The following is a 25,055-nucleotide window of genomic DNA, read 5'->3' as shown; positions in this document are numbered from 1 at the left end:
CTTGTAGTTCGATTTTGTATTTGAGGGTTAATTTGATTCAACAAATACATTCCCTGACATTACTTTGCTATATGGAGTCACTGTTTTATTATGAAATGACAAAGGGATGGCACACACTTAACTTTTTGGCTTTTTTGTATAAGATGGATATTTGCAGCTCTGGTTTCAATGATCAGGTTTTCTCCGTCTTAAACTGATTTCCAGTTCTCTTTGGGATTTTAGAGCTGGATAGTTCAATCAGATTTCCTTTGTAAAGATTATAATTCATGTAAACTTTAACAATTATTTATATACAACTAACACAAAGCATAAAATCTGATTCCTATTTATAAATCAAAGCGTGTCTCAGAAACACTTAAGAACTTCCTGTCAAGCTGTTTAAAAGTTTTCAGTTTTCATGAATTTTTTCAATGACGGATTTAAAAACTGAGAGAAAAAATTGTGCAGAAGTTTTCACAACTTGGTATTTATATCATCTGAACTAAATACTCTTATAGCCAGGGGAGAGGCGCTTAAAAATCATGTAGAAAACAATTCTATTTTACATGTCGGATTAAATAATGAGTGTAGAAATGGATACTTTCTTAAATAGCATGAGAGTGAAACAATTTTAATTTTCCACGGGATACATTTGAATATTAAACATTTATTTGTAACAAACATTCACCTTTGTATTGGTGTGTGTTGGGAGAGAGGAAGAGCTCATCTGCTGGCTAACAAATTAATTCTCAACAAGCTTGTGAACATCAAAGCATGAGTTGTGTCAAGTCCCTGCAAAACAAACATTGCAGCACACAGCACTAATGTTTAGGACTTCTTTGTTTTGTTCTTCCTGCTCTTTGGCGTTAGTGTGATTTACTGTGACTGCGTCTGAATAAATTTAAATATTGGAGTAATTTAAATTCAGACACTGAAATTGATAAGACGAAGACCGGCAGCACCAAGATGTATATAATAACAGTGGATACTACACATGGAAGAACTATATTGTTATGATAGTTGTTACATAAATAATGGTTAATATCTACCTGTTGATGGCTGTTGTCACTTTTGAGGAAATATAAGATATCAAACTTGTTAATTTGTTTACTTTAAGTCTATCAGCTGATGTTATGTTCAAATAGTTAAAATAATGTGCTACACTTAAATACCACTCTACATTTCAAAATCCAATTTTTTTTTTTAGCTAACAAAAAAGGTTAGCTGGTTAGTTAGCTTGTTGGTAAGTTTAAAGTCAATAGTCATAATAACACTACAACTATTGAGTTTTCATTGTTAAGCTATTTACCAATGATGCTAATGATAGAAGGCATGCTACAAATTATTTAGGAATGGTAGGAACATGCCAAATAATGTTGGCATGTTGAGGGGGGGGGGGGACAAAAGTGGAGGAGGGAATAAAAGCTGCTTAGGGCCCCAAAAAGGTTTGGGCCGGCCCTGAGCCGACGTGTTGGAAAAGCACAGAGGACGTGACGAGTATTGTTGACTCCCAGCCCAGCTATTCAGACAAGTAGCTGATAAAGATGTCAGCTTTTTATTAGCTGTAATTATGTTTAAAACTAATAGGAAATGTATCTATCTACATGTCATAAATCTATTGGGTTAAATACATAAAGTTTCTGATTATATTTTGCAGAGCTGTACCTGCGTTCGCTTCGTATGCGAGGATAAATACTATCGATCTCGTGCTTAAAGACAAGCTAAAAGTTCAACATCTATTTGGCCTGGCAGTCAAGAGACAGCAGCACACCTACGCATCCGCTCTCATGCATGCATCTGTGTGGAGCTGCCCACTCACACTGTGTCCGCCGAGATGTTCTCAGCGTGGCTTTGGATCATAGTGGTGTGTGTTGGTTTGTCTGCTTGTCACCGTGTCAGGCTGTTAAAGTGTCAACACTCCCAGTCCATGAAAGCAAAAAAAAAAACAACAACAAAACCAGTTACATGTAAAGCTAAGCTTGAATGTCTTAAGGAGAGGTATAGTCTTAAAATGCAGCACAGGACACAGCTTTGGGATAAACACGTTGAGTACTGAAGGGGTAAAGTGGTTCTAAATATGACTTATTTTTAAACTTATAGCTGATGTGGCCAGTGGGATGGAACGGCCTGTGACAAGAAAACAGCAGAAAGTCTGACATGTTAGCTCAAAACATGTCGCCACGCACAAACACAGACAGTTTGCCGGCGTGCAGGATGACTCACAGCCGGATTGGGACACATGTCAGCAGGCCCAAAAGGAAAATTCTTCTGTTTTGCATCTTGTTGGGCGGTGTGTGTGTGTGTGTTTGGCTGGTGTCGGTCTGTGCTGTTTTCTTGCTGGGGTAAGTCTCTGCCATCTGTCCACGCTGTGAGGCCGTGACAGTCAGGAGGACGCCGGTGCCAAGTCAGACACGAAAGCAGCCGTCGCAGTATCGCAAACAGACTCACGAGAGTCCAGGCAGCTGCTCCCCGAGAAGTAAGCGTCTTTTAAAAGTAGTTCACGGTGAAACTCATTGGGAGAAATCGCCGTTGCATGTGTCCTGCATGTTTAGTCATCTTGACAAAGTCATCACTTTGGTTTGTTTCAGCTGACAACAGCAAAATCAGATTTAAGGAGTAAATAAACAGGAAGAGAACAAGATGGATGAACTTTACTAGAATCAACAAGAGGGGTTCTGAATTAAAACACCAGTTCCCTCAGGAGGACACCAGATGCTACCTAGAACAGAGAAGAACAAAAAAAAAAAAGAAGGAATGAGGTGTGAAAGGGGTATTTATGAAAGCAAAGGAGGATCGAAGTAGCAATAGAAAGGGGATGGAGGACGATGGCTTTAGGAAAGAAATTAAGAGAGCAGGGATGACAGAGCTTGAAATCAAGATTGAGGCATGCTGGGTAAAGACTGACGACGTAGGGATAAGCTATGAAAGAGGTAAAGATAACAGATTAATAAGGAAGAGATGGGAGATGAAGGAGGTGAGGATATGTGAGGTAGGAACAGGGAGTGAGGGAGATTATGGCTGCAGGGATTAGAGCTGAGGGATGAAGAAAGTAAGTATGAGCACTGGGAAACTGGGAAGGATAAGGAACATATTATGTTTGGAAGAAACTGAAACGCAGATGAGCAGAAACAAAATAAGAAGTGTGGTTTGGACAGCCGCTTCCTTTACCTAAGTTAACACATCAACTCCATTTGAATACAGCAATGCCAAGTCATTTTCTGACAACGTTAAACGAAGAAGTCATGACAGTAAAACAGCATAAATGAGTCCTCAGTAGTTACTACTCACTATCCTTTCCTTTATTATATAAAAGCAATCTACATTAGTCAAACTGCTCTCTAAGTTGACCTTCGCCTGGGTAAAATAACAAAGTCTGATTTTTATTAGATGGATGAAACAGTGTTGATTGTTTGAAACCCTCGATCGTTTAAAAACGGCAGACTGTACAAACTGTTTTTGGATTAACTAAGACTACTTGCAATGCTAAAAGAAGACTGCAAGGCAGACGAGGTTTCCCAGAGGACAGAGAAAAGGTTAAGCAGACAAAATGAAAGAAAAAAAACGTTCAATCAGAGAACAATGAAAAAGATTTGCTCTATTGAGATTAGGAATATTGAAAGATAGAAGATTTAAGAGCTGGAGGACAACTCTTTATAAGGCAAACAGCAGGACTTAAATGGGTCAGTAATGAGTGAAAGGGAAGGATTTTAAGTCAGATCCCTGATATTCACGGATCTGACTTAAGGTTTAGATCAACTCACTGCTTATCCATCCAATAAAGAGACCTGACCGACTCATGTTTTCTACTTGTTTCACACCAAAGGTTGAAACTAGAAGAAGCTAGAATCGCTTTAAAGGGATCATGTACTTCACTGGATGACCTTCTTCCTCATATTTTTAACAGGTTTTCTTAATTTTACCTGCCGTCCATGAACTGCGTTCATCTCTGATGAAAGTTAGGAGAATCGTGCAGCAGAGCAGATTCGATTCACCTCACGTGTCCCATGTGTCCAATATTTGTTTTAATCTCCAAAAAACTTTGTTCCGATGTGGAATACATGCCGTAAAATCTGTTTATTTATTTATTTGTTCATTATCAACTCTTGTTTGCTCCTTATGATACCCTGCATAAAATATTCTTAACTTTTCAAAACTTTCTGTCACACGACTGTAACACTTTAATATGTTTTATTTAGAATTTATCTGAGAGATCAACATAAAGCAAAAAAAGAAAAGAAAAAAAAAGATTAGTTAATTTCCACATTTTTGTTTGAATAAAAACCTGAAAAGTGTGGCATGCATTTGTAATCATTATTTTAGTTTTTGTCTTCATTTCTTTGCCTTTCTAGAGGCTGGGTTTCCATTCTTCTTGGCAAAATAGCTTGAGCTCAGTTAGACTGAATGTCTGTGAGTTTGAGTTAAAGTTCTGCCACAAACGGGCCTTTCACAATGAGCAATAAATCAATTAATCGCATGAGAAATTAAAACGAGTTCAATTATTTATTGTTTTTCTCTTCTCACTGAATGGCAGAAATGGTGTTTTGGTCTCAACTAGCCCTTTTTCTTTTTGTGGAGTACATGCATTGTTATGCCATCACCATTATATCACTTAAAAATGGTCTCAGAACAATAATATTATTCTCTGGGACAATTTATCATCCAGCGATATTTGCTATTGTGACACACCCAGCCACAAATTCTCGTCTTGTTTCCCAATAAGTTCAGGTTTTTGGTTGCAAAGTTCAATAGGTTGCAAAGCACTTCTCAGAACACATAATTCAATTTTTATTTTAAAGTTCAGAGCGTTTACAAAGCACAACGTGAAGGCACTGTGTGATTTTCCTTTACAAACATAAAAAGCATTGTTCAAATCGGAAAAAAAATAAATAAAAATGATAATAATAATCACAACTCCGTGAGATCACTGATCTCATGTAATTTGCTCTCTTGTTGATTGCAGCTCATGGCTATTGATTGCGTTGAAACGCTCGCCGTGTGTGCAGAAATACGCCTGATGAGAATTACTGGGTGTGAAGGATGAAGTAATTAAAAGGTTCCTCCTCTGCAGAGATGTGCGTGAAATATTATTCTAATTAAAACCTGCAGGCAGGAACCCTTGGGCAGGAAGGCCAAACCCGGTGTGTGCAGATTGGATGTTGTTCCGATTGTACAGAAAGCACCCGAAAGATTACATGAAGCTTTATTAGTTTCCATCCTTTCCCACCGTGATGAACAGATAAATAGAGTAAAACTGGAAGCTGAGCGGCAGAGATGAGAGAACGAAGGACCTGGCATCGTACTTTTCTCAAATTTATTCCAGTACTTTCATAAAAAAAAAAAAACTTTTTCTTCCTTTCACGTTGTTACCCTCTGCTACAGCAGAATGCTTCATCTATGCGTCTTTGCATTTGCAATTAATTCAACGAGTCAAAGTTTTGCATGTGGCTGTAATTCTAACTGGAATGATCAGAATGCGTACAAAATGGAAAGTAATAGATGAATTTTCCATTTAATCAAAGGCATGAATGTTTTCAGTCTGCACTGCAATTTGAAATGCAGCTGTGTAACCGTGTGCTGTAAAGAACCTCAGAAACAAAGGTATTTTAATGTTTCTGCATTTGCTTTTCAGATACGTATTCTTGTAGGAAAATCATTTCTTTGTCTGCAACAAAGGCTCGTATTCCCGTTCTTCTCGCTGAGATACTGACGTTATAGAAAAACATCCTGCACAGAGGACAGAGGAGGTTTAGATGCTGTTTTCTTACTTTGAGGTTCACAAGCTGCAAAACTCAAAGTCTTTTCCACAGACACGTTTTTACCCCGTGTCCATAGAAGTCAGACTAATAAAATGTGGAGGCCATAAATAAAACCGCTGACGTTACGCTTCGTGACATTTTGAGCACGCCTCTCCTTAAGGTTTCTGAATTTTAAGCATCTCATGTGCAGAGCAGTCCGGGAGGCAATGCTCACATGTTTTATTTCTTTAGTATTTTGATGGTGAAGTTCTGACCCGCTTCAATAACCGTGGGAAACATGGCGCTCCTCCGTCGCGTTTACATGGCTTTCAGTGTGACGCAACCAGCGTCACTTGTAAGTCAAAACATTTTAACTTTGTGTTCCCTTAATTTCTCCTACCATACATAAGTCATATAGACTTAAATATACAAACGCCCACATTTATATTTTGATAAATATCTAATAACAGTTTACGGAGTGGCATAATTCTACCAGAACATATTTAATAAGGTTTCTTGGGACAAATAGTCGACCTTACTTAATTGTCATCCCAGTCAGCTGAAACTTTTCAAATAGTAAATGGGTTGCATTTGTTTAACGCTTTTCACTTTAAAATCAGTGCAATGTACAGATTCATCCATTTGTTCACACACTGATGGCGGTAAGCTACATCGTAGCCACAGCTGCCCTGCGACGGAATGACAAGAGCAAGGACAAGAAAGGCTTTCTCAAACAAAATCAAAGTTCAAGGAAATTAGAAAGTAAAAGTCAGAACATAATCTTTATGAGTGTTCCTTTAAATGTGTATTTCACATGGAAATATTAGTCAAGATGTAGTTGCAAGACTTAGCTGACAAAGCAATCATACAAGCAAATTTCTGGCCTCATCCATCCATACATACTCAAGTTTAAATTTAGACAACAGGAAGTGGAGGTCACGCAGTTTGCCAGGTGATTTTCTACTTTTTTATATTTTTTTTACGCCCTCCAAATGCTCTTCCCACAGATAGGAAACGTGAATAACAGGTTTTAGGCCTGCAGGAGAAAAAAGGTCACACATTTATGAAGTGCATTGAAGGGTCTGTGGGCTTTGAAAGGACATTACACGTGTACGTGTGTGTGTGTGTGTGCGTGTGTCATTCACCATTCACCAAACAGATGCAGTTCTATCTCTCTCTCGCAGGGCCGTACCTGTGCTGGAAAAGTAGTCGCAGAGGCGCGATAATGAAACCTTGATAGCCTATCTTCTAGTGAGCAGCCGCGCAAACGGCACAGCCAAGCACCGGCAGGAGGGCAGGGTAATGAAATGGGATGGATGGATGGGAATATTACCTGACGGGATGGCGCCTGTGCCCCACCGTCTCGTTGAGTGATAGCCTAGTGTGTGAAAAAAAAAAAATGGAGTAAGCGATATTTCCTGTGATTTAAACACACACTCTGTAAGTCGGAGCATATTTCCAGCCATTAGCGGTGGAGCTGGAGAGAGACGGAGCTAAAACAAATTGCTCCCCGGGGGCCTTTTAACTTCAACGGCTGGTTGCTCAGCTGATAAACCCAAGTAGCCCACCGGTCAGCACTGAGAGATCTGTGAATGGTGGGACTCGGTTGGCGTTCCTCTCATTTGCTTAATGACTCAAGTTGGACCAGCTGGCTTCCCACGGTTACTTTATTTTCTGACAGTTTGTGACTTTATTACCCCAACCTCTCCTGCAGATTTGTGCCATCTCCTCCACCTTTCGCAGTCACAATTTTACGTTTGTCTCAGTTTAGCAGGTGAGGGTCAGCCTGTCGTTTATCAGCGGAAAAAGCCTCGCCGATAGAGACTCACTGCTCTGCGACTGAGCTGATCTGCAGCTGCTTTAAATCAGGTTTAGCAGAGCTGTGGACAGAACATTTCATTTTCGATCTGCCTCTGCTGTTTAGGATCGGAGTACGTGCAACATGTTCCTGCCTTGTATTGAATCTTATATTAAATGTAAGCTTGTTTTAGCTATTTTTTTTTGTATTGAAGTTGCAGTTGAGAGCAGCAGGAATGGTATAAAACAGCAAGAACAACCCAAGTCACATCTCTGTTCATCTGCCAAGTGTTTCAGTGGCTTTCAGTGCATCCAGAACGTTTTCACAGACCTTCACTTTTTCTAGTATTTTGCTATGTTGCAGCCTCATTCCTCAAACTTCTACATACAAATACCGCATTACGACAGTGTGGAAAAAAGCTTTTACAAATTTAGTAAAAAAATTTAAAAAACCAAGTCGTTTATGTGACTCAAAATTGATCCGTTTCCACTGATCATCTTTGTCAAGCTCCTTCACCTTTAATTGAGTCCACCTGTGGTAAATTCATTTGATTGGACTTGTTTTCCATCTGGACGTCCACATGTGGCCAGTGTGATATGACAGAAATTAGTCTTAGTTGAAGTTTATGAAACTGACCACAAGCCCTGAAAACTTTTGTCTGCTGACATTGTTTGCAAAACTGTTTTGAAAATCAAGACTTGCAAATTCTTCTGTGTTTTTTCTGCGTGACAGGATTTATAATTGGATTTATTGTTAGGGGATTTGTTTTGCACTTAGCATGCCCTCCCAATCTACTTTATTCCGTTTTTGTGATTTGCTCAGCCTTGTTCTGTTCAGTCTTATTTTAGATGTACAATTTACATTATGAGTATGGTTCAGATGTTTTATTTAGTACATTCTTCCCAAAATACCCATTCAAAAACTAAACCTACTGCTAAAACTATATCCCCATATGATCTTCGAAACTATTCCTTTATATCTAATTTACTTTCATTCTTATTTGAATGTTCTGGTCTCATCTCTCAGCTGCAGCCCGTTACTGATCAACCACCGGTTATTTAAGCTGCTCCTCGCCTCTCAGTCGCCTCCAGAGTGTTGTATACTTTGTGTTCTCCTGTCTCATGTCCTCTGTAACCGGTTCTCTCACCTCATTAAACTCACCATCATCAGATCTTGCCTGGTTGTCTGCGTTTAGGTCCTGCACCAAACATGAAAGCTGAAAATTGCATCGTCCACTCAACAGAAAATGCCGTGCAGAACAAATTGAAGTTTTTCCTGAACTAAAAACTAAACTTTCTTTTTTTTTTTTTCCTATCTCCGTGCAAACTTTGGGCGACCCGGACTTCAATAACAAGGTCCTTCTTAATATTTTTCCAAAAAACACTTTCCCCTCAGGGCGACACTTGACCTTTTTAACACCAGATCATTGAGCTCAAATCTTTCACGGCTCATCATCGGTTTAACCGATTAGCTCTCTGCACAAGAGGAAAGGGCCTTCACAGCACTTCTGAATGTCAGCGCTGTCGAGCAGAAGGAGCGCGGCCAGCGAGTCGTTGATCATAATCGCTACGACAGGAGTAATCAGGCTGCCAGCTCTCATTAGACGAGACGCTGTACGTCTCCATGGCAGCAGTAAACACAGCACTTTCAATGCACTTTCAATGTGCATTGAAAGTCTTTATATTTCAATGCACTAAATGCCTTTCAGGCACTCCTGAAGATACTGCAAGCTTGTTTTTTTTCTTTAGAAAGCTGTTCAGCCATATAGAAATGGTAAGAAAAATCATCTTTGTTGGTTCTTCTGCAGCGGATCTCCTATTATTTCCACGGGAATCTCTGGACTCTTCGTTATCATCTGTACCTCGTGAATACATTTTTGCAGAAGTATTAACTTACTTATGAAAGTAAGTTAATACTTACTTTCATAAGTAAGTATTACCAGTTATAAGTTTAACTGGTAATACATCTCTTTTACCCTGATCTCCCCGAACACACAGAGAAGCAAGGAGGCTCCGCCTTTATTACTTTTATAAGCACGTAACCTTCCGCTTCACAAAGTAGTGCCAACAAAAATACAATAGTGGCAAGCATCGTACTCAACAATCTTTGTTAGAAAGACGAGTTTACGCATAACGCTTTCTTCTGAACGGATAAAAACAGTAACCTTCTGGAGGCCTTCATAGTAACGAGGTCCTCATGATTTTCTATGTAGCGTTCGTGGCTTAATTTGTGAAAAATATTAAAAAATTTAGAACCTAGACATTTTCATTTATATTTCCCTTTTCTGTAATGTGTTAATGACGGTTTTAACAAAGCAGGTCAGTCAAATAAAATGGGTGAATTATTTCACAGATATTATCCCAGTCTTGACGGAGGACAGACTGATTTTGAACTCTACATCTGTTGAGATGGATTGAAGTGTGCTGCATGCAGAAAGGGCTTGGATGGAAGTTTTTCTTCTCTGTTGCACCTTGAAAATATGCTTTTGTTGAGAAACATCTGAGTCTGTCTGTGCAAAGCCAGACACATGCCGTGACATTGAGCACAAAGACAGACCTGTTAGAATAAAGCTAAAACATGGGGATAATATTGAATACAAGAAACTTAATTCTTTAACATTTCACTTGAAATTTAATCTCTTTCCATACATCTTAGGTAAAGATTTCCCGGCTAAGTTTGCGATGTTAAAAGTTGGACCAAAACGCAGACAGCATCTTGAGATATTGAGCACGTCGAAGGTTTATTTATGTCATTTCTCAGGACAGAATTGAAATTCTCAGAAGTGCTTGTTTGGTCTCCGAATCATTGTGTCACTTCTGCACATCGAGAAAAGCTTTTTCTCACTTCTGCGAACATGATTCATGATTCAAATGCTTTTGCACGTCCATGTGAGTAATTATGTTCTCTTCTCTGCTTTCTCCTTTCATTTTCAAAATGTACTAAATGGGTCTCTTGAATAATCCTGGCCTCCACAACATTTGAGCAGACGTTTGTCAAGCATATTTCTATACATTTCCATTAGATCTTTTTTCTAATCTTGTCCAGGTGAAACCTGCGTTTCTCCAACATGTGTGAAGCATCAGATCAACCAGTTTTCTGAAATAGCTCAAAGTTGAACCGGCAATTATAACACACTAGGTAAGAAAGTATAGAAGGTTCATATTTCTACTTTTGTTTTTGTTTTCTTACTTTGACCTTTGCATTGCTGTCCTTTCCTTTCTGAATTACAATGGCATGGTCTGTCAACAAATCACAGTAAGGTCATTTTATCTCTACATCACATTTTCAGCAACAAGGCAATTCATCCATCCATCCATCCATCCATTTTCTTACACCCTTCTTCCCTAATGGGGTCGGGAGGGTTGCTGGTGCCTATCTCCAGCTGCGTTCCGGGCGAGAGGCGGGGTTCACCCTGGACAGGTCGCCAGTCTGTCACAGGGCAACACAAAGACACACAAGACAAACAACCATTCACACACACACTCACACCTAGGGAGAATTTAGAGAAACCAATTAACCTGACAGTCATGTTTTTGGACTGTGGGAGGAAGCCGGAGAACCCGGAGAGAACCCACCATGCACAGGGAGAACATGCAAACTCCATGCAGAAAGACCCCGGGCCGGGAATCGAACCCGGGACCTTCTTGCTGCAAGGCAACAGCTCTACCAACTGCGCCACTGTGCAGCCCCAAGGCAATTCAAAGTCCTTAAAAAGTAAAAGTGTAAATGTGAATCTTGTCCAATTTGTTGCCAAAATGACCATTTCCAATACTTGTCATCGAAACGTTAGCATTAGCATCCCTCCGGAGTAAACTGTTAGATTGGCAACATGATTAATCAATGTGACTGTCTCATCTCGTCACAGCGATGACACGCATTGACGCAGATATTCACTTTTGAGAGAGTCACAGCCCGACTCAGAGGCTGCGATGAAAGTGGGATTCAGACAAAAAAAAAAAATATGTATACATATTTATTTAAACAAACTATAAACCAGTGGAAGTCCACAAATGTCACAAAAAGACAAACATCTTACCTAATGTGGAGGCAGTGTGATGCTCTGGGACCACCTTGCGGTTTATAGAAGTGTGTTTGATGCAACTGTGATTTCTGCTCTCTACTATAAAATGCTAGAGGAAAATGTCTGACCACCAGTTTTGGACATCAAGTTAACCCAGCAGGAGAAAGACCCAGGAAAAGGGGAGTCAAACTCCATTTCTCATCGGCCAGAATCCTGGGACTTTTAAGTATGTCTCTGCTTCGACACGCTGTAGTCAAATAATTTGGTCACTCACTGGACTCTGTGGAATGAGGCTGTAAGCTGAGAAGGTAATTCAGCCATTTGCTTCTGGTCTGCTGGATCAGAGACGCATCTGAATATCGCAGGACTGGGGTTGGATATTTAGATCTAAAGCAGACAATCCAGCCCAACTTTGAATGGCAAGAAGACAAAATGAAGGTTTTTGAGTGTCCTGGTCAAACTCTGGAAGGTTTGACCTCAAACAGGCTTTTCATTCGGTCAAATCCTCCAGTGAGGCTGAATTAAAACAAGGAAAGGAATCTTGAAGTGTTGTAAACAAACTTATTGGCATTTGATGCCAGTTGCTTCTGCCATTAAAGTCTAGGGAGTGTGACTCAGTTGGTTTGGATAGGTTTCCTCCACCCATAGTAAATTAAATCAACTTTTAAAAATGGTTAACATTTAAGTTTCAGATAGTCAAAGGAAAGAAAAGAATCAAAATCATTATATTGTCTTCCAGGAACCTCAACCAGAAAATGTGGGGAAAAAAGCAACAAACTACTTTTTTGATCTTTCCCCAGCAAAATCAATTAGAACCAAAAGGTTTCTTACACAACTTCACCAACTCCCAAGGTGGAAGGAGAGGATCAAAGAAGTGTTGAGGGTGAAGACCCCAACAACCCTTACTAGGAAACGACTCGATTTCAGGAGAAACACGTTTCCAATCGCGTCCTTCATCAGGTTGCCACAAGCCAAAACACACAGGTCTGGAAATAAAGTTATTTTCTACTGACTTGAGTCTTCAGCTCACAAAAATAAATTCAATTCAAATTCAGAAAGCAACAGAGGTTTTAGCACTTGTCTTATTTATTAAATTTTTTTCAGAACCTCACTCAGTGATCAACTTGTTATATATATCGCTGTTACTTTTACCTGCTTCAGTCCACAGCATCACTGCCTATAATCTATTATATATTCCACGGCTCTTTGATATCGTTCTCTGTTATTCCTCTTCATATCTCAGCGCACAGAGATGAAGATCTTTTTATCGTGTGTTTGGTGGAGAGCAGACCGTCGTTCATAAATTTATACCAAACGCTGAAACTTCAGAGCAGCTGATTGTTTATTCAGGAGCAAGAAAGAAAGAAAGACATTCAGTGACATTTATAGTTGCTCTTCTTTTCCATAATAATATTAGTAAAGCATCGTAGAATGGCATCCATTAACGAGACACCAGCGTCTGGACAGCAGATTTCGTGCAGCTCCAAAACCGGATCACGTGGCACGGAATAAGTCACGGGACGAGTTATTTACGACAACACAGCAAGTCAAGACGCGTCGCAGATGAGATGGCTCAGAAATGAACAGTCATTGTCTTCCTTGTGCCATGAGTAAATGCAAATGCAACATCGTTATGTTATTTTCCTGCCACGCAGCTTCTGCTGCCTTCCGGGCTTCAGGTCTCTAAATTATTACAGAAGCAATAATTTAGGAACAATGTTATATTTTAGACTATTCACAGAAAGCAGCAGGCCCGTAGCGGTAATCTGTAACTTTGCTTTCGTGGGCGCCAATCACAGCTCCCTGTGGAGAATCGTCTTTATTATTTTATTATTGTCATATTTTTGTTTGTGTCTTTTTGTAAATCATCTAAATTATGTCCTAAAAAGCAGGACATTTTAGGGGTTAATTGTTCAAAACAATGTATTGGCCTCATGAAAGCAGCATATTATCTCTTGAGGGCCCTTGTTTCGCTCATGTTCCACCTGCTTCCCTCAGACAAAGCAAAATCTCTTTTCCAGCTGGTCCAATAAAGTATCGACATGTTTCGTTATGAATGCAATTTAATATCTAACTAAAGGCTGAGTTCTTTACTTGTTAAGTACAAGTTTTATTGAATAAAGTCTTTCTCTTTTAGACTGAAAAAAAAAACCAACTACAAAGGTAGATATTGACAAAATGTCTTCTAGTGGAAATAAAGAATGCAATTTTGAAGGGATGAACATGAAAATTGAATCGTAATACTGTTTGAAAAATGCTTTTTGAAAGTTAGTTTGGCCTGAAAAGAAATGTTGAAGGACATGTTTTGTTTTGTGTTGTTTAAAAGCATACAGGAGATTTTATGGGGGGAAAAAAATCCTTAAGTTTAATTTTATCCCCAAAAATATAATGTTTTTGTCATTTGCATAAAGTTTACTTCTGAAGTTCTGAAGAAACGGGATTGAAAACCAAACAAATACAAATAGGAAGAAAAAATAAGTGGAGGTTTTGTCTGCCTTTTAACAAAGATAATAAAGTAAGCCTTGTATGAAAATTAAAACGTGTTTGTAATCAGTGGGAAAGGGAGGTCAGGGTTCAACGCAACATGCCAACACCTGATGTTTTCCAGCCACAGGGAGATTGCCACGTCTTTCAAATGTGGTTATGTTGTATTTCTTAGTCCAAATAAAAAAAACATCCTCTTAAATCATAGAAACACAACTGTCTGAATTTTGTTCCAGGGTGCCTCTAAGGTTAAAGTAAGAAATGGATTAAATCTCTCCTTTTGACAACAGTTTAGACAAGAACAGTTGAAGTAAGCCAAAGCCGTCATATTTTTACTCATCTCAAAATATTTGAAAACTATTTTTCCCCCTAATTTTTTTGTCTTTCCACAAGATCTCAGTCATTATTTCTTCAGTTTATATTATCGTCTTTACATTCTCATAATAAAGCTGGGGGGGAAAAAAGGAATGTATAAATGTCCATTTATCTCACTTTGTCTCGCGTCTGTCCTGTTGGATGTTGTTTCTTCCATAATTCAACCCAATGAGAAGCAAAACCCACACCAGTAACGTCAGCACTGCCAATTGAGCAGTCAGGTTTTTAGACTCTGGGTTTAAGAAAAATGCAGCACCAATGAAAGCTGCTAAAAATTAACCAAGAAAATTGTTCTGGGATTAAAGTCATCAAACTGCCTGACAGCGAGGTTTCATTGCTCTGCAGAGCCGTTTATCAGAGCTGTGAGCTTCTTGCTTCCTACTGTTCAACCTGTACTGATGTTTGCTTGTTTACCTTTTAAAAAATATGCAAGAATTCAAGTTGGTTGGACCCTTTTCTGGGACCGGGCGACCATATCAGTCTAGTACTAATGTTGTAACGACTAGATCATCTTATTGGTATGATCCTGGTGTATCTGATACAAACTCCTGGCTCCATCACAAATTTTTTGTCAAAAAATGTCAACACGCGCTAAGATTTCACATGTAAACCGAAGCACCGATTTGCATAATAATCCTCCAAAGAGATGTAGATATTTATCAATTTATATGAAATGCGGATTTCCTGATATTTCATAAGTTGCCGCATATTTAATTTTCTGCCAGTCACTTCAACCACAAAGTTTCGTCACAATCTGTTGTTCCGTTTTTGCAAAACAAACATCTCCACGTTGCAGACATAGTGCTGGAATCATGTTTGCAAAATTTATAATCCCTACCTTAAGGACCATGTCTATGGTTTGGGACATAGATTTCTTTCAAATAGTTTGTTCAAATACAACTTTTTTTTAACTTTGTAGCTATAGCCAGAAGGAGATTTTGTTTGAAGAAAAAAAAAAAAAAAATCTTCCTATGTTTCAAAATTTTAAAACTCAAATCTTTATGATATTTGACATTCTGGATCTTCTGGGGTAACATTTTGTCTTTGGAAATTGTGCGCTTTAATAAAGTTAAAGGTACTGCCCACTTATCAGATTAAGTTTGTTTACTATGTACTGGTGCATGAGTTGTGCAACGGAAGAGTCCAGTTGTTTTCCTCTTTAATTGCTCTGTGAGTTTTCTTGAAGAACAAATCAATCAAAGCCGCTACGGTTGGGTTGATTGCTCCATGGAAACGCTGCCGCTACGTGTCGCTACTCTCCCTTTTCGAGCTTAGACGTCTAAAAGTACTAAACATACAGTTTATGGATTATGTAGATGGTGGCAACCGTCACGTTTTCAGCCATCTGCGAGAAATTACAATTGACATTTTATTTCTTAAAAAAAGTTGTTTTTTTTTTTTTACAGATGGCTGAAAAGCCGTGCAAATAAAAATTAGCCAATTATCTGCGCAAAGTGACGTCAGCAACACATTTTACTCAAAGCATAAAGTTTGTCACATTCTAACATCGATTTGAAAACATTTGCAGTTACCAACACGTCTGATTAGAAAAAAAAACAAACAACAAAAACAAATCTCCGTTTGGCGACGATAATTTTCATGATTTTGCATTTACCACATATATTTAAGCAGACGAACACTTAACACAGGTTTACATCTCTTTTACAGAGCTTTATAAAAAATATAGATATGGTTTAGCGAATATCAAGCAGAGCGACTGAACAAGGCATTTTACATGTAGATACACAACATGTCGGCACAAGCATATTTACAAAGAATTAACACAACGTGCTGTACGCTCCTGTTTGGCTCGACTTTTAAGTTCCTTCATATAAAAGCTATAGCTGCTGTAACGGCTGCTCCACAGCGGCTAATCATACACCAGCAGAGACAATTGTTTGCACTAAAATGGCATGCTGTGCAGGCTGCACAGACAGGCAGACGCGTCCTCTTGCTGGTTTGGAGCACAGTTTGGCAGAATGATTCACTGCGACAAGCACAAATGGTTCCCTTTATGTACATTCAGAAATTTCTCCAGTTTTCGTTCGTCCACCGCAGTGAAAATCTTAGGCGAGGAAATGGGATGGCTTTCTGTACGGCAACGGGAGGGGCAGCCCTGAAGTGGCTGAAGCCGGAGCGGTCGGTGTTAACTGTCCAGGTGAGGTCCCCTCCCCCGCCGCAGCCGCACAAAGGCATTTTGAAAAGCGCAGCGGAGGGAAAATCGTTTCGAGTTTCACCTCCCGTTCAGCGACGTCTCTTTGAAGGCCAAAAATACCGCGCAGTCTTCCAGCAGTGACAAACACAAACCCTTTCTTTCCAACAATCTTCAGCCAAATCCATCCTCAAAAGAACACCTGGAGGAAAAGTGGCATGAAGACCAGCGAACAAAGGCAAACAATTGATTTGTTAGCTCATCATAAAGCGTTACAGATAAGCTGAGAGCTAGGGCCGGGGGTTAGGGTTAATAAGGCAGAAAGCACCATATTACCAGGCTGTAAAGGTGGTTTTATAGATCAATCAATCCTTTTGTCTTGGTACCAGGAAATATTTCTACCTGTAAAGCATACAGTCCTTCTCAAACTAGAAAAGTGAGTATTTTTTGATGATTCTTGATTTATTTATTTTTTTCTCTCCCAGCTGTTTTGTTTCTTTGATGTCAGAATCATTTGTTTCGAATCACAAAGCATGAAGTTGCAGGTTTACAACCCGACTTCCAGCAGAACTACAGAAGCTGGGAGCGGCGAAGGTGATCTGTGCTCTCCCGTGCCGTATTTCTGTGTTTTGAGGCTTGCTTGTGTGGTTTCCGTGCACTAGTTATAGCCCTGTGGTGACCTGCGTGACTTCAGAGTTGAGATCGTCGTTGGCAGCTCCTCCTCCGCAGCAGCGGGAGTCCACCGACGACCCCTCCAAGGCTAGTCATACCTGCAGAGAGGGAAAAAAGCATTTCTGTGTCACGTCTGGGTGATTCCTCCTCCATTTGTCTCCCAGATCTGCAAACTTCTGACTTTGTGCCGACGAAAGGCAAAGGCATAGACAGTCACATGTGACGGTTTAGTAGAAAAGCTTTAAAAGGTTTATCTTTAAGATTTATTTCTGCTCACAGAGCGGTTGAATACCTGCTGATTGGATCTCTCGCTCGTGTTTGTGCCGTTGTGTTCACGCCTTGGGGCCTTGCGGCTGTTGGCTCCGGTTCTGGATGAGTTCGGCATCTCCAGCACCGAAGCGCTCGGGGTGCAGAACTCACGGAAGCAACGTTTGAAGTTCTCGTCCAGGTAGCCGTAAAGAACGGGGTTCAGACTACTGCGGGGTGGGAGGGCACGAGAAATGGTCAAATGTTAGCAAAATCAACTTTCACTGAAAATCCTAAGCATAACCTTTTATTTATGTTAACTACATTGGGTTGTGGAAAAACTGTGAGAGGCACAATTTGACAAACCATGCATTTTGTCCGAGAGTTTCTGATTTATTATTATTTTTTTCGATTAGATAAAGGATGCCGATCCTTTATCGGGATTAGATGACAGCGTCATCTAAAGCAAGACGCTTCAAAACATCAGTGGATCAATTCTTACTTGCCTTGTGGACAGTTTGTATCCGAGTTAAGACTTCGAGTGTGTCGGACAGTGTATTAGAAGTTTGGCATTTCACCGGAGTTTACATAGCTAAGTGTCCTTTGTTTAACTCTTAGTGTGACACTCAGAGGGAGCGTGGCAGATGTCAGTGTCGGACAGTGGGGAAGCAATGGGGCTTGTCCCATCAGACTGTCAGTTCCCAAAACCACACACACACACAAAAAAGACCTTGTAAAAGCGCACACAGGGTCAGTGCAAACCCGCCTGACCGCGCAGAGGGGAAAAACCAAGTGGGGCACCAAAGACCCCATCTCTTAAGACTGAGTAAAGGTTAAACAGGGTTTTTATGCACTAGTATAAAACACAGTGACAGCAAAGACGGGTTAAGATTCTAGGTTTATAGCTGGTATTGAACTGTGCACTAGTTGAACTTGGATATTTAAAGCGATTTTCTAATACCTGCCCATTGTTGACTTTATGTCAATGTGGTTGTGTTGCTCTATTAAATATAATTCACCACCAGGAGAACGGTCAACGCTAAACCGGTCCGATCAGAGGTCCGAATCTCCTATTTTATAAAAGTCAACCGGCCTAAAGAAAAACATCTTGCAAAAATGCTGATTGAACCCAATAAAGGGTCATAATGAAATAAATTGTGTTTCAACAATGGCTGAAAAGCCACTCAGACAAGAAGAAGCCACAAAAGCTACAAAAACCAGAGATTACAATTTGGAAATACACTCAAAGATAAAGACCTTAATTTTTAGAGACAAACAACTGGAAACTACAAATGAAATGTTCTGTCATAATGACCAAAGTTAAGTTTCGAGCAATAACAGGAAAGCTTGAGAACAACATCCCATCATATTGTCCAGGTACTTGGCTCAATGAGGCAGCTTACAAAATATTCTTTCATACTCAAGAAAGAACATTTTGTGGAAATACCAGAGCAGCATCCCAGGAAGTTAAAGCTTGGGTTAAAGTAGGTCTTCCAAATAGACAATTATACAAATTGTACAGCTAAAGTAAGTATACTGTGACTTGAGCACAACAAACTTAGCTTTAATTCCAGTCAAAAAGGCAGAGCTGAAACATTGTGAGTAAACAAGACCCAAGTCATACAGTTAAAGGCAACCTTACCAAATACAGGAGGTAAATTTAAGTGTCTGAAATTAAAAAAGGGGAAAAACTGGAAGTGACCATGCTAATTACTGTGGTACCAATGTGTGATGTTTCCTTATATATAAGGAAACATGTTTCCTCTAATCCTATTTAGAAACGATCACAGCAAACAGATCTGGGGCTTCGGCGCGGTTCGTACCTGTTGGTGTAGCCCAGGGCGATGCAGAAGTGCCAGGTGATGGTCTGCAGGGTGGAGCTGGGGATGTTGATCAGAGCAGAGATGATGACAAAGACGTGGATCGGGGTCCAGCAGATGATGAAGACGGCGACCACCACCAGGACCATGCGGGTGATTCTTCGAAGATTCCTGTCCTTTTCCTGTGCGGGTTTGTGTGGCAGGATGGGAGCACAACAACAACACAGATAATCATTTCATTTGAAGCAATCACAAAGATTTCATTAATTACTTTTTGTTTTTTTTGATAATACGGTATTAAAGTTCTTATATAAAACACAGGAGCCAAGCTATCTTTCAGACAGCTGGAGTGGTGAGTGCTAAGGATGTAATTAAAACTAAATTATAGCCTCCTGCTGCAGCTGTTTTGCCTATTTATTTTATCTGGAGTTTATTGAGTGGACTATATTTCAAGGCTCTAGAGCAGGGGTGGGCACTCCTGGTCCTGGAGGGCCGGTGTCCTGCAACTCTTAGATGTCTCCCTGGTCCAACACACCTGAATCCAACAGCTGGAACACCTCCAAAGTGCAGTCAGGTTCTCCAGAGTCCTGCTAATGACCTCATTATTTGACTCAGGTGTGTTGAAGTAGAGATACATCTAAATGTTGCAGGACACCGGCCCTCCAGGACCAGGAGTGCCCACCCCTGCTCTAGAGTCTAGACAGTCTCCCATTGTGCTTGATTACTCTTTAAAATATAATCAATCCATTAATGAGATAAAAGCCAATTCTCCAATCATATGTAATCAAGAGCCTGTGAGATCTGAGTTTTTGTTTTGAAGAATATTCTTTAAACTTTCTTTAAATATGCAAAAAGAAAAAAGTTTGTGTTAACCTGGGAGCCCGACAGCATTCGGACACTCTTGAGCCGCAGGATCATGAGCCCGTAGCAGACGGTGATGATGAGGATGGGCATGATGAAGGCAAAGATGAACACGCAGATCTTCATTAAGGTTTCCCAGTACCATGCAGGGCTGGGAAAGTCTAGCTTACAGTCGATAATGTTGGCGTCTGTGCAGAAAGACAAATATGCTTAAATATTTTTTTCCAGAAGTGTTTCACCTGACTTTGAAGGGGACATGTCACACTTTATTAGCCCTTAAATGTTTTTTTTTGTGTGTGTCTCTGGACTCTGTAGGAGTGCAGAAAAGTTTAAATTATCCACTTTTCTTTCTCGGAGTGATCTTGTAATCCAGGTTCAATGATGCCGAAGCTACAAGTGGATAAATCTAAAATAAATGTTAGATGTTGCACTGTCCCCCAGAATCAGGTTGCTCATCATATCAAGTTTATTTCTCTAACACGGCAGTTCAAAGTGCTTCACACCATAAAAACATAATACAGTAACCAATTATTATGTGATCTAGGACTAGCCTGATCACCCTGTCCTGAATCTACACACGACTACATTGTACATTATACATTACATTATAAACTCTTTTTTTTTTTCCCATCATGTCGAACGTTGCTCTACTTTTGTGAAATTCCTCCAAGATTGCATTTGATTTTCACTCCTTCCGCTGCGTTGACTCATTCATCTTATCCAGCAGGTTTCCCTTCTTTTTTTCTCTTCCTATATTAATGACTTTTGCTGGTGGAGCCCAGAGACTCATCCATCCAACACCTGCGCCAGAGAGAACAGTTTGTTCATTCTTCTTCTGCATGGCAGCCACTCCTCTCCCTCCGTTAGTGCTGGTACCTTTTGACTTTTAAGATTAAGTAGGCTGCTGTGTTTGCTTCTTTGGGGCTCTGAGAACTGTACATGATGCTAGTAACTGAGAAATTTTCATCCATACTTTATAGTGTGTGGACTAATCAGCATGCAGAACTTTCCTAATTGTTCTTTCGCTGTGTTGAGATGCCACGGAAAACTGAACTATGTACAGGGAACAAGGAGACTGGAATAAAAAGCTTCTAATCCCAGAATGCACTGCATTAACCCACTTCCAGGTTAGGAGGAAGAAGATGAGTTTACATGACATCATGTTAACTAAAGGAAGTGTTACATTGGGGAGGACCGCTTTCTTGGACCCCTCCACCCTTCTGCCACCTTAAAGGGGACATTAATCTCCACTGGTGAACGGAGCCACTGCAGTTTCAGAGTAACCCAGTTTCCAAAGTACATACACCGTGCAGCCGCTCAGCGTACTCCGGCCGACACTTTGGCTGCTGGCTTATTTGAAATTCTGCAGAAGGAATCACTGAATTATAAATTAGAGGTGAGATGAAAACAGCTGTAGCTACTTTCCCTTCTTATTTATGCAGCTTTCCTCTTTGCTGTCTCTCATAAGAGAGTGTGTGTACACAATTGCATTAAGAATTTATGCATTCTTAATGTATAAAGAATGTAATTTCATAAATAAATTTAAAAAAAAGTGCTGCATATTTAATTGAGTTTTGAGAATATTTTTGACTCCCCTAAAGCATATCTAGTAATGTTTTAGGGGATCTAATCTAAATCTGTGTTTGATCTGTAATTATTTGTTAATAAGGAAACAGCTGGATGAATATCCTGCAAGTGTGCTGAATAACAATTGTATTTACTTGCTTCTTCTTTGAAGAGTGTATTTAAAATATCTTAGGCATACACAATTATTTCTAATAAGGCTCAATATAATGCAGAGCTGCAGTAAAAAGAAAAAGACGTTAAAGTAACCTTGGGGCACTTTGTGGCATAAAATATGAGTACGGTGAATAAAACATTTCTTTCTCCTCTTGGTCAAGGTAAAGACTTGTAATTGCTTATTTCTTTTCAACAAAGCTTGATTCAAACACTTCTCAGAAGCATGAACTTCAGCTGGAACCATTAAATGTGGAAACATCAAAAGCTTATTTTATCCCAACTTATGTTGCCGAGCAACTGTTCACATGCTGAACGCCCTCCTATGAAATCTATATTATAGATAGAGACTGCTAGATCTCACAGCATTGTTTGTGCTAGAGGGGCGCTCATTAAGGCCCTGTTTAATCTGTTCAAAATGGTGTGTGTTTACAGTTATTAGTCAACATAAATTTGTCGTTTATGAGACCTTTGTGTGTACTTGTCCAGTCATTATATTTATTGTTTTTGACTATCAACGCTTCCACGGAAAGAATTAAAGGAGCTGAACCTTTAAGTTACGCCATTGCATAAGTCAGGTTACTGACTTTTCTTTTCAAGTCTGCAGAGGTCTTTGCTGGATTGTTGACCCTCCGCTGTCAATGATTCTCTGCTGGGGACCACAATGTTAGGGTTAGGGTTTTATTATACAGTCTTATTATATCATACACTAAAGCTGTTCTCTCCTCACAGTATTAATCAGCAGACCTAGTTTTGTATTATCATGGGTGAGCTTGTAGGACTGCTGTAAGGCCAAGATGTGGGAAAAGGCAGATTAGTTTATTCATTAATCTGCGTTAAAGACAGAAATAAGAAGCTGCAGAGCCACCAAATGTTAGTTTATCATAGCTTTTCCAGGGTTTGTTTTACTACTGGATTTAGATTTTAAATCATCTTTTAATAGCTTTCCAAAATAAATGTTTTGCAAGGAAACATTATACGCTTCAACTACATTTCCCCGCGATTTCACAATCTTAGTTTATTTGTTGCTTCCAGAAAGGATGCACAGCATTTATTAAGTTACGTGACGCACATAACCAGTTGTTTAGATATCTTCCGTCTCAAACAAAGCTTCCTATGTTCCTTTGAGTGTCTTTGCTCATAACAACCATGTGCTCGTGCTTACTGGTGACAGTGGAGGCCAGGAACGTCACCGGGAGTCCAATGGCCGAGGAGAGAATCCAGTTGCAGACGTTGACGATCTTGGCGTTCCGCGGCGTCCTGAAGTCCAGCGCCTTGACCGGGTGGCACACGGCGATGTAGCGGTCGATGCTCATGGTGGTGAGAGTGAAGATGGAGATAAACATGTTGTAGTAGTCGATGGACATCACCATTTTGCACAAAATGTCCCCGAACGGCCAGGTGCCCATCAGGTAGTTGACGCTCTGGAAGGGAAGCGTGCTGGTGACCAAGGCGTCTGCAAGGGCCAGGCTGAAGATGTAGATGTTGGTGGCTGTCTTCATCTTAGTGTACCTAAACAGAGAAAGGTAAGAGATCTGTAATGAAACAAAAACATTTCCAGTCCCTGTTCCTTGTCTTTGATGCTCTTCTCTTTAAATTTGATTTATTCTTTCTGATTCTTGTGGAAGAATCCCTGCTGATCTGTTCTGATCTTCTGAGCACAACCAATCGTCCAAAGCAGCCCTGGACAGAGAGCCTGCTTAGAGGAGAGCAACTAAAAGGACCGGGACAGTTCGGTCAGAAAACAGCTCTTATCAACGTAAAAAAGTAGAATACAAATTTTTTGAAAAATTCTTCTATTACGTTTGTAAAAAAAGGTGCTGGTATGGATTATGCCAATAGATTTGCCACCAGCCATTTTTTTGCAAACCTCTTTTTTTCTTTCTTCCCCACATTGATGTTTGTTTATTTATTTAGAGCTAATAAGAGTCATGCCAACCAACGTGCAATTTTACACCGATTGTTTGAAAAGGAGCAGGTAGAAGATAAAAGATCTTGTGATTTCCTGCCCCTCTCATACAATGCGCTCAAATTAAATATTTAATTTCTTTCTGAAATATCCAGTGTCAAATCATGGTGCTGTAATAAAAGATGAATTAATTGGGTTTTCTACAGGTGCCAATATGTGTACAACGCTGCACAATATGAACTGCGATGTGTTGTCGTACGTTAGAGATGGAGCCTTTTCAGGGTATTACTAGAAAAATAAGAGCTTAGTGGGTTTAATATTCAGTTAGAGCTCTAACAGGGAACTTTTATTCTTAAATTATCCATTTAGGTGTGGATTTAAGGCAGGATCAAAGCACAAAAACTGGAGACTCATTAAACATAATAAAATAATTGAATCACACAAAAAAAGAGGACTTACACAATTAAGGCAGGCTGGTAACAGCAGGGAAAAAATTAACAAGGACAACCGAGGAGTTAGAAAACAACAGAAAACCTCGACTAAGCTGACATTTTGAACACTTACCTTGAGAAAAAATAAATCTGTCAGTAAATACCAGCTATTCAAGTTAGCATAGCATTGTGCTAACTGCAGCAATGTGATGCTGTGCCACTGCTAAAATAAACAGCAAAACATGTGAGCTACCAATAGGAAATGATTAAATTATATATACAAGATTAACTCCAACTATTTAAAATTACAGCGAAGCATTTTAGTGCTTCTGAATCAAGTTAAATGGATTTTAGGAGTGAGTAAAAGTAGCACCGGTGATTTTGTTTAAGAAAAAAATGATTTATTTTTCACATACGGTTCCTCACAGGATAAATTTTTTTCATCTGAAATTCTGCTGCTGCAATAAAATCCGAATTTATTTAATGTCTTGTTTTATTTTTCATATCTTTGCGAGGAATCTGAATATACTGTAAAGAGCACCGCATTATGTTTGGGATTCTAGACAAGATTAACTGGATCATACTATGAAAAATGTAGATGTTTCACATTAAATAGCAGCAGTTAAAGTCTCGGTTTAATGCACTTTTAAAGCATGACAAATAAATGTCTTCCCCCAGACTACTTAGTACACATTTTGGTGTGTCTTTTATTTGCATAAACATCTGAAATGTAAACCAACAGTAAATCTTGGACATGACCGCATATTTAGACTTGCATATTTTACACTTGCATATTTTACACTACTACATTAATTTTTTTTTTAAAATGGAGCTT

General features: G+C 39.5%; 1 protein-coding gene across 1 annotated transcript in view; it reads right to left on the bottom strand.

Annotated features, from left to right (window-relative positions):
- Positions 1-12,759: 12,759 nt before the first annotated feature.
- The window catches only part of oprm1 (opioid receptor, mu 1), a 34,357-nt gene continuing 22,061 nt past the window's right edge, over positions 12,760-25,055 (bottom strand). The window contains exons 2-6 of the mRNA XM_044135648.1: positions 23,046-23,392; positions 20,156-20,331; positions 19,286-19,464; positions 17,509-17,692; positions 12,760-17,314 (exon numbers count right to left, since the gene is read on the bottom strand). Coding sequence (XP_043991583.1) covers positions 17,309-17,314; positions 17,509-17,692; positions 19,286-19,464; positions 20,156-20,331; positions 23,046-23,392 — 892 coding nt within the window. The 3' untranslated portion in view covers positions 12,760-17,308. The remainder of the gene's footprint in view (positions 17,315-17,508; positions 17,693-19,285; positions 19,465-20,155; positions 20,332-23,045; positions 23,393-25,055) is intronic.

The sequence above is a fragment of the Gambusia affinis genome, linkage group LG13 (assembly GCF_019740435.1).
Source record: "Gambusia affinis linkage group LG13, SWU_Gaff_1.0, whole genome shotgun sequence".
In the NCBI taxonomy this organism is placed as follows: Eukaryota; Metazoa; Chordata; class Actinopteri; order Cyprinodontiformes; family Poeciliidae; genus Gambusia; species Gambusia affinis.
This window is presented reverse-complemented; position numbering and strand designations above follow the sequence as displayed.